This window comes from Ammospiza caudacuta, chromosome 4 (assembly GCF_027887145.1).
Source record: "Ammospiza caudacuta isolate bAmmCau1 chromosome 4, bAmmCau1.pri, whole genome shotgun sequence".
Lineage (NCBI taxonomy): Eukaryota > Metazoa > Chordata > Aves > Passeriformes > Passerellidae > Ammospiza > Ammospiza caudacuta.
The window spans coordinates 76,497,019-76,507,059 of NC_080596.1; the positions used below are offsets into that span (position 1 = coordinate 76,497,019).

The 10,041-nt window shown below is 52.7% G+C and overlaps 1 protein-coding gene across 1 annotated transcript; it reads right to left on the reverse strand.

Moving 5' to 3' along the window:
- Nucleotides 1-1,017: 1,017 nt before the first annotated feature.
- Nucleotides 1,018-5,079, reverse strand: LOC131556831 (uncharacterized). The gene is made up of 2 exons (XM_058803717.1): nt 1,425-5,079; nt 1,018-1,382 (listed from the first exon to the last, which is right to left on the reverse strand). The coding sequence occupies exon 1, from the start codon at nt 5,077-5,079 to the stop codon at nt 2,455-2,457; it is 2,625 nt and encodes an 874-aa protein (XP_058659700.1). The 3' UTR covers nt 1,018-1,382; nt 1,425-2,454.
- Nucleotides 5,080-10,041: the final 4,962 nt, after the last annotated feature.

Genomic DNA, 10,041 nt, shown 5'->3' on the forward strand with positions numbered 1-10,041 from the left:
TGAAGAGTGGATAATGGGAATTTTCTGTGGTGTAAGGGGTAAAGGCTTTGTGTAAAAGGGTAATTAATCACTGGGAAATTAGTTCTCATGAAACATGTGAGGTGCAAGCAAGTAAGAAAGGTGCTTTAACCAAAATAGCTCTGTGCTTTCTGTGAGGCTTTGGGATGGGGAAACTGAAGGGAGCAGCAAAGCATAGAGGGGATCAGGTTATGACCCTTTCCCAGCCAGGTGCGAGGGGTGAAGGGAGAGCTCAAACTCGCATCCCAATTGTGAAAAGGGTGTATTTGTGGTTCTTGGAGGGAAAAAAATAGATTTCTGTGGGTTTAAACCATGATTTATTTATTTATATTTTCATGAGCTCAGTTATAATGTATATTTTTAAGGGGAAGTGTCTTTATGAAAGTTTTGCATTTCTTTAAAACACCTATGCTGCAGCACCATGAAATTTCTCTGCAACTCTCAGCCCAGTGATTGTGAAAAGTGGGTTTTAAATTTATTTCTCAGTTTTCATTTGGTTTCTGCTGGATTAAAGGATTTTATCTATTTATTTCAACCTAAATTGCAAAGGGTTTTTTGTCTGTGTAACCCGCCACCCCCTGCCCCATTCTCAGAGAGTGCAGCACCTCTGAGATTAAATTGAACATGGCCTGGAAATGACGTGGTTGATCTAATTCTTGAAATTGCCCATGTTTTAAAATTGTTTGAGACCCCCTATGTGCATTTTAAGGCTCTTTCTGTATTCATAGGCAGGGGAGAGATGCAGGTGAGGAGGGGCAGAGTGAGAGATAGGGGTGAGTTTGTGCATCAGCTCAGAGCCCCATCCTGCAGGCCAAGGCTGAAATCTTTGTGTTTGAGTGAATATTCTGCAGACAAAAAAGCAAGTGAGAGATCTGGGCTTATAAAAGAGGGGGGGAAAACCCACATTTCTTTCTTTTAACCAGGATTTCTCTTTCCCAGGGTAGCCAAGGGTACAAGCCTGGGTAGTGAGTGAGAGGCAGTGATGGAACAGACAGCCCATTCTCTAACAGACAGATTTATTGAGTACATGCACAACTAAGCAAAGCAAAGCAGTGAAGTCCAGGCTCCAAAAACAAGATCTCACCAATCCGCTGGCCAGGCGTGCTGGGAGTCTTGGGAACCTGGAGGTGATGCTGCAAAGGTCCATGTGGATTCAGCTCCTTAAAGTCCATGGTGACTACAGGGTCTTCTGTTCTGCTCATCTTTTATCATCTTTGCAAGTCTTTGAGGCTGCTCACACCCCTGCTGTCTTCCATGGGTGCTTTTCCAAGTTCAGGTGTTAAATTTCCTTCTCTTTCCTTCCAAAGACAGTGTCCTGTTGGAACTCAGTGCATCTCTCTGGGTGTCCAGGATGGCCAGGACCCCTGCCAGGGGGCTCAGAGACCCTGGCACACAGCCCAGAACACCTGTGGGTTTGATTATGACCCCTGGAGCAAATTACCAGCTTTGTATGAAGACCTGAAAGCCACAGAAGTTGAAGTAGTGTAATAATAAAATTATCACTAATTGAAAAAGTAGATTTTGGGGGTTTTAGAATAGGGGTTTTGGGGACAAGATGCAAGGACTTGGATGTGAACAGCCTTTGTTCTTCTTCTTCTTTACCTCCATCTTCTGCTGTGATGTTGGCACTTTTAGATTGGTTTAGAGTAGAAGCTCACTGTTTAACATAGGTGATAGGTATTGGGAAGTTATTGTAAACATTGTAAATGTAGTTTGTAGCATAAAGAGACAGCACTGCCCCGGGGGCAGGCAGAGTGCCTGGAACTGTCCTGCTGGACGGGCCTCAGCAAGGCAGGAGAAAAATTTTATAGATAAGATACAATAAACCTTGAGACAAGAAATGAAGAACTCCAACTCATTCTTTGAACGTGCGGGCCGAAACAGAGACTTTTCATATGTCTCGGGCTGCAATAGACCACAACCTTCCAAGAGTGTCCATGGCTTTCCTTACCCCTATCTCCCTGGTTTAAGGACTCTTAAATCACACAAGAGCAGCATCTTAACATTACTATTTGGGGATGGGAAGTTCAAAAACAAGCTACTTATGCTAACTTTTGCTTCTTTGCTATGAGGGTGATCAAACAATGAAACAGGTTTGCCCAGAGAAGTTGTGGAGTCTCCATCCATGGAGGTGGTCAAAACCCAGCTGAACACAGTCCTGGGCAATATGCTTGAGCAGGTGGGTTCAGACTAAATGAAATCTCTCTAGAGGTCCCTTCCAACCTCAGCCATTCTGTGACTCATGCCATCTGCAGGCTGCTTGGCCTGTCCTCCCCTCCTAGGTGGCCCTCTGGTAACAGAGAAGGCCATCCCTGTCATCAAGGTCTGGCATGGCGTGTGTCCCCACCGCTCAACGCCTACTGGGTTGCAGCCAACAGCGGAGCCAAAAGATCTTCTTGGTGGCAAACACAGAGGCCAACCCAGTCTTGCCCTTGACTATTTCAGGAGGCTCTTGGCCAGCCCTGCTCCTTTCACCTGGTTATCAAAGCAGAGCTTCACCTGCCTCATCCGGTAACAAGTGGCTACCATGGCAAAGCACACACAGATTTGCATCAGCAGGATGACTACAATGGGGTGCAGCAGCGTGTTGAAAATGCCAGTGGCCGTGGGGGACCAGCCAAAAAAAACTTCCCACCAGTGGTGCTCTCCCGCCCTCTTAATTCGCTCCATGACCTGTTTTATAACTTTACCATCATGGTGAACCGTTATTAGGATCTTTTTAGCTTGGGCCTTGGCATTTTCTAGCAGCTGCTGCAAATCTGCATGCTCTAACATTTCTTTTACAAGTGATAAATCCATACCGATGGGGGTCGGGGTTATACTACGATACAAGGTATAGTTTCTGATTAGCAACTGGCTAGTAAACACGGGTGGTTTATACACAAAATCACAGCCTCTAATAGTAGCTACATTGCAAGCACACATATTTGAGTCACTAAATACAGTCTGGTTATAAGCTTCATTAATCTGCACGTATTTACATGTCGTTCTGAAGCACACGCAGCCTTTCCCTACGTACACTAACATGGTTCTGTTACTGCTCTGGGGGTTGATCTCAAAGTGGCACACCCCTTCTTTGGTGTCAAAGCACACATCACTCGCCTTAAGGGCATCATCTTCGCATATGAATCCCAGCCCCCTCTCCAAAATGCAGGCTTCCAAATCCACCGTCTCCCACCTCCCGTCAGACACCCTGGCCCACATGCGGTGCTCCAGGGGGTAGACCACAGACCCGTTGGTGTTCACCCCCAGGGCCACGATGGGGTAAACCTTTTCAATGCGAGCCTCTGCCACAGTGAGGACGTGGGCAATGACCGCGTTGAGGGCCTGGTCGTGGGTGAAGTTGACGAGCCTCCACCAGGCCTGGAGCTGCCGCTCCTTCTCTGTGGCCGCGTCCCACACGATCTTTCGGATCTCGGTGGGCAGGACACCGTTGTCGCCGTCTCTCAGGATGCCTGCAACAACACTCTGCACCCACATCTGGGCCTGGATGCAGCTAAGAGCAAGAGAGACGTTACTTTGTTCCATGCCCAGGGCTCGCAACAGCACCTGATGGTCTTTCTCACTTATTTGTTCCCAGGTGGGAAGCACCTCTGACACAAGCCACTGCCCCATCCCAAGGCTGGACAGGGATGAGTTCAGGGGTTTGAGGAGGCCCTGCACGCCCGAGGTGACAGTCTCCAGCTTGTTTGCCAAGACTTCAGCGTCCATGCTGTTGAGGACTCCCAGGCCAGCAGCTCCTCCTCCCAGGGCTGTGGCCAGCAGGTCCCTCCTGGCCCGGGCGGCCTGGAGGGAGCGGCTGTGGAGCCAGGCCAGCCAGCCAGTGTGCAGAGTGGACAGGAAGGGGGCACAGTGTGGGCTGACAGAGGAAATGTTAACAGTGGAGAGAGACAGCACCACCTTCTTTAGTGACCGGACAGGCCCTGTCAACAGCTCCTGGATGTGATTTTTCTTCACTACGTAAGGACCTATTTTGGAAACGAAAGGGGGCAAGACAGCAATGATGGCAAATTCTTTTTTAAATCCTTCAGGGCCTCCTATCCACCACTTTCCACCGAGTTTGGGGGACATTTCTATGCTCAGGTTTCCTTGACACCACACCTGGAGGGTTATGATCAGGTGTGGGCAGCGTCCATAATCCTGATTATACCATGAAGCCTCCATATCTAATTCAGATCTATCAAGGCTTTTGGTCTCACAGAGGCAGGTCAGTGGAATGATCCACTTGTGGCTGTCAGGGGCTGTGACAGTCACGGTGGTGCCATTAATTTGCATTGGGTCAGCAACACTTTCTTGGGAGTATTTAATTTCCAGTTTTACCTGGTTGCCAATTTCAACATAACGGGGTGCATGCCAGGCCAAAAAATGGCACTTTGAGATCTTAATGGCAGCAAATGAGGGTGCTGTGGTGCTGATCTTAAATTTAAAGGACAGCCCCACACTGTTGTGTGCCCAAAGGCAAACCACAAAGACTGGCTGGACCAAAGTAAAATTGTACCAGCAGTCCAAATTCTCCACAGCACAGATTTTGTTCTGATTCTTCTTAGTTTTTATTTCAATGACAGAGATTTGAGTTACTCGCTGGTGAGTGGATCCGTTAATTACCCTGCACCCCACCTTTATTTGCTGTCCCACCTTTCCCAGCAGCTGTGGAAGTCTGTTTGTGCTATCCCAGCCCCACTCATTTTCCAAGTACACCTCTGCCCCATGCATAACCACTGTTGACAAATTTAAGCCTTTGTTAGAATTTAATCCCATGATTCCTGTGTGTTTTATGTAAGCTTGGGACCAGGGCCAATCAGTCCCAGTTTTTGTGTGCCTCCTAAGCCTGTGCTGGGCTTTGGCCTGTGTGTCAAGGTGCCTTTCTAAGTGAGAATGAGTGACATTTTTACCAAGATGCTGATGGGTCAGTTGGACACAGTGGGTGCTCAGCACTATGCACATACCAGAAAGCAAAGTAAATACTGCAATCACAAATTTGAAAGCATTTTCCCCGCAGCACAAACAGGGCTGGTGATGCCACGAAGATCGCCCTTCCCGCTGGTCACAATCGCCTTCCATTTTCCTTTATCTGCAAAACATAAGCAAGGAGGCCTCTCCAGCCCCGTTAGTTTCCCTTCCATGCTTTTAATTGTGAAGAATGGAACCATTTCTCCTGCCTTTTTGCCCCTTTTCTGATTTCTACCTGGTACACAGAGGGGCTGGCCTTGTTCACAACCCTAACAGGCCCCAGCCACTGGGGTTCCAGCACCTGGTTCTTCTCCCTAACCCCTCTGTATATGACCAGGTCCCCTGTGTTCCACTCCACGGGGCGCAGGAGCACTCCCAGCTGCTTATCCATCTTAGGGATGCTGGTCTCCTGCACTGAGGCAAGCTGGTGGTAGGTGGCTGACACCGTCCTCAGCATGTCCTGGACCCACCTGTCCATCAGCACGCGGGGCTGCATTTCATCTGGGGGCTCCCCTCCTTGCCACCAGTGTTCCAGAAACTTCGGGTCTCTTGCAGGAGGAAATTTTGTGGGGGAAAGTGTTTGAGATGCCAGAGACCCCCTCAGTGCCAGCAAGGTCAGTGGGAGCTTATGATCCCAGTCTTTCCTTTGCTGGCTCACAAGCTTCCTCAGGGCTGTCTTCAGTGGCTGGTTGGGCCCCTCTGCTGAGATTGGCTTCTGGAAATGCCCTGTGATGTGGAGCTTTTGCTTGATTCCCAGGGCCTGGCACACCCCCTTTGTGACTTCCCCGATGAAGCGCTGGCCATGATCCGAGTGGATCTCCTTTGGGGTGCCCCACTGTGAGAAGATGTGCTCTACCAGGATCTTTGCAGTTGCACTGGCTGAGTTGTTCCGGGCTGGGAATGCTTCCACCCATTTGGTGAAGATATCACTGACCACTAGGCAGTACTTATTGCCTTGGGCTGTTTGGGGCAGAGGGCCAATAAACTCCATCTGCAACTTGCTCCATGGCCCAGAAGCCCTCTGGTGGCCCAGGATGGCTTTGGCTGTTTTGGCATCGGGATTGTTGGCTGCACAGGTCAGGCAGTTGCTGACATACCTCTCCACATCCTCTCTCATTTCTGGCCACCACCCAGCACCCTGCAGCCTCACCATGGTCTTGTCTGTCCCCAGATGCCCCTGCTCATGAGCCAGGGCCACCAGCTCTGTCCGGACAAGCTCAGGCACCACCCAGACTGGGAAATCTGCGCCCTCCCTCCGTGCCAGGATCAGCCCTGAGATGTCTTTCCACACCTTGCACCCTTTGTACTCCTTGCCCTGCACTAAATCCCTGAGCCTGGGGTCCTGTGCCTGCAAGCCCACCAGATCCACGCTCTCCCAATGCCTGCTGGGAGTCACCAATATTGGGCCATTCTCTGATACCTTGCTGGCCTTCCACATCAGCCCTTCCTTGGCACCCTGCTTGGCTTTGGCATCTGCCTCCTTGTTCCACTTGGCTTCCTCTGTTCCCTTCTTGTGGGCCTTGACCTTGATGATCTGTGCCGGGCACGCCCTCTGCTCTGCCAGCCTGGCAAGGTACAGCAGCTTTTTGGCATAGGTGACAGGCTTGCCATCAGCAGACTGCATGTCCCTCTCCCTCCAGAGGGGCAGCCACTCCAGTGCCACACGCACCACCCAACCCGAGTCTGAAAATATGGCCAGTGGCTTGTCTGAGGGGGTGTTTTCCAGGGCAGCCATCACGGCCACCAGCTCGGCGGCCTGGATGGAGTGTGGCAGGCACCTCCCCTTCACCACCTCCCCCGTGCCCCTGTTGACAGCGGCATAGCCCGTGTAGGGCACCCCTTCCTCGTGGTAGTTGGACCCATCCACGAACCACACAACGTAGCCTCTCTCCTTGGCCTCCTCCAGGCTGAGGCTGCTCTCAAAGAGGGGTGCCCTCCGTGGCTTGGGGTCAGTAAGGGACACTCCCAGCTCCTCCTCATCCCTCTCTGCACTGATTAGCACCCTGTAGGCACCAGGGGAGAGGTCCCCGGGGACCTCCTTGTTGGTCAGTGCCAGCGCCCAGTTGGCCATCCTGGGGCAGCACAGGGGACCTTCATCCCCCTTTCCCAACAAGAGGTACCTCACCGGGGTGCAGGAGGTCCTCAGCAGCACTGGGGCCGAGCCCAGCAGGTACTCCCAGTGCTGCAGGGCCCAGGTTAAGGCTAGAACCTCCCTCTCATAGTCACTGAACTGTTGCTCAGCTGGCGTCAGGAGACGCGAGGCGTGGGCCACAGGGAGCAGCTTGGCACTGTGCTGCTGGCCCAGGGTGGCCTGCAGCCCCATGCCCGTGCTGACCAGCTGCAGAACATAGGGCCTGTCCCCCCAGGGATGTGCCAGCATGGGGGCTTGTGCCACACTCTCCTTCAAGGTCTTCACTGCCTCTTCCTGCTCTGGCCCCCATTCCCAGGGGGTGTTCTTTTTCAGGAGGTGGCAAAGGGGGGCTGTTTTCTCTGCATAGCTCTCAATGAACTCACGGCACAACCTCAGGAGGAACAGGAAGGACCTCAGAGTGGTGACATCAGACGGGGCTGACATCTTCTGTATTAGCTCAACCCTCTGCTTTTCCAGTGAGCACCCTTCCTCCCCCAGGGTCACCCCCACAAAGGAAACCTCCTTCCAGCACAGCTGGGCCTTTGTGGGGCTGATCTTGAAGCCTGTCTTCTGGACAGCCCCCAGCACCTCTGCCAGCACCTCCAGGTTCTTCTCTTTGGTCCGGGTGTGGATGAGGATATCCCCAGCACAGGAGAGCACGCTCTCCCTATGGCTGACCTGCTCCCACATCCTCACCACGCGGGCGTGGCAGATGGCAGGGGCACTGTGGAAACCCGGGGGAACTCTGGTGAAAGCAAATTGCCGCCCACGAATTGTGAAGGCAAACTTGTGCCAGGACTCGGGGTGCAAGGGGATGGCAAAGGATGGGCTGGTCAGGCTGAGCACCGAGAACCACTCGGAGCCCCGGGAGATGGCTGCCATGATGTTGGGGTACCTGACCACTGTGGAGGTCTGCATTGGGGTGACCTGGTTTAGGGTGCTGAAATCAACTGTCAGCTTCCACGTTTTCCCATCAGCTTTCCTCAGGGGCCACACTGGGGCGTTGCTGGTGCTCTGCTGCTCCACCAGCACGCCCTGGTTCAGCAAGGTTTTGACTGTGTCCCACAAGCTGTCCTCAGCCTCAGTCGGGTACCAGGGCTGAAGCTGAGGAGGCGGATCTGGCCCTTTGATGGACACAGCAGCATCAGTCTGCCCACAGTCCAGCTTGCTCCTTGCCCAAACCTGGGGGAACTGCTCTGTGACCCGTTTCACCCGGGGCTCCCACTCAGGATGGACCAGGATCTCAGGGGCTTTCACTGACATCACCCTGTGGCTTGCCGGGATGACAGGCAAATCAATTTGTGGGCAATGTAGCAATGCTTGGTTTGCCAGGTCCACCACCACCCCCATCTTTGTCAGTGTGGAGATGGCTAAAATTCCTGGCTTTCCTTTCATTTCTATTTTCCCAAATTTTTCAGACCCTTTGGTAGCCCCAATTTCAAAGGGTATGGGCCCTGTGAAGGGCACTGAGGATTTCTGACCATTGGGCCCTGTCAGTTCAATAATTTCAGAGGTTTGGAAGATCCCGGCTCTGCCAGGGGCCATGTTCAGAATTGAATAAGAGGCACCAGTATCAATTAACATCACTTGTCCAAGCACCCCCCCTCCAATAGTTGTATCAACTATCAGGCGCCCCCACAAATCGGTCTTAATCGGTGCCACAAAAAGGGGCGATGCGGGTGCCTGGCAGCCCTATTGCTGAGCCTTAGCCCCTGGGTCAATCAGGTGGGAGCTGCTGGTTTTTTTGGCCTCGTGCAGGGCCAGTTTTTTGAAGAGCTCCGCTTCCGGCAAGCCATCAATGTCCTCCGGTTTCTCATATTTTAGCAAGCGCTTCCTCAGCTCAGCCCGCCAAGCGTTAGACTTCTGAAACCTGAGCCCTTGCTGGTTCTCCTTCCCCATCCCCCCCTTGCTGTCAGGATCTTTTCGGTTGTCTCCTTGCATCTTTCTCATCCCTGCATTTTGGAAAGGCATGCCCAAGGTTTTCCCTTTCTTCCCCCCCGACATGTACCCTGGGAATGCCTGCTTTTGCAGCTCAAAATTCTGGTTCAGGATCTGCTCCAGCTCTGACAGAGGCTTTTTGGCTGCATCCCCACCAGCAATCACCCGCAGTGGGGGTGTCAGCCCCACCACCAGAGGCTGCTTGAATTCAGGCCTGTCAAAATCAGGGGGGGAGTTCTTTGAGCCAGGCAGCCCAGCTATCTGGTAGAGCATCTTTTTACGGTTAACATAGGCATCGGGCCTCTCCTCAGGGTTTTGCTTCTCCTGGTGGAAGAGCACTAAGGGGTTGACCTCTGGGAAGAACACCTTCAGCACGGCCAGCTGGACATCCCCAATGTCCGGGACATTGCCCATCTGCACATCCCCCGGCAGTGATGCAAAATCATCTGGTTTCATGGACTTTCTCACAATGTCTATCAGGTCACTCACAAAGCTGCCGCTCTGGCACTTGGGCAGACGCTGGACTCTGGACAGCCAGTTAATTGCTGTCTCCTTTGTCAGTGGCCCCAGCATCTTCCCCACTGTCTTAAGCTGCTCAGGGGTAAACCAGAGCACAGCCCTGTTGGTGTCTATGGGTTGGAGTGGAACATGGCTGACTGGCTCATCGTGGGGGACCTTTTTATCTTTGGAAGCCTCTGCCTCCCCTACTTGCAGCTGGCACACCTCCTCCCGCAGAGGAGCATAGGGGGACGGCCTGGTGGGGCTGTTAGCACCCCACACATCATCCTCATAATCATAGTGGGGTGGGTGCAGGTCCAGGGAGTCCTCCCCATCACCAGTCCCAATCTGAGTCCTCTTGCCTTTAATGGCAGCCACAATGCCCCTTGACACCCCCAGCTCTGCCTCCAGCTCCTGGATCTTGGCGTGGCACACCTTGTGATCGGGGCCAGTGCCCCGGTCCCGTTGGACGTCCTGCAGGACCGCCCTCACCGCGCTCTGCGCGT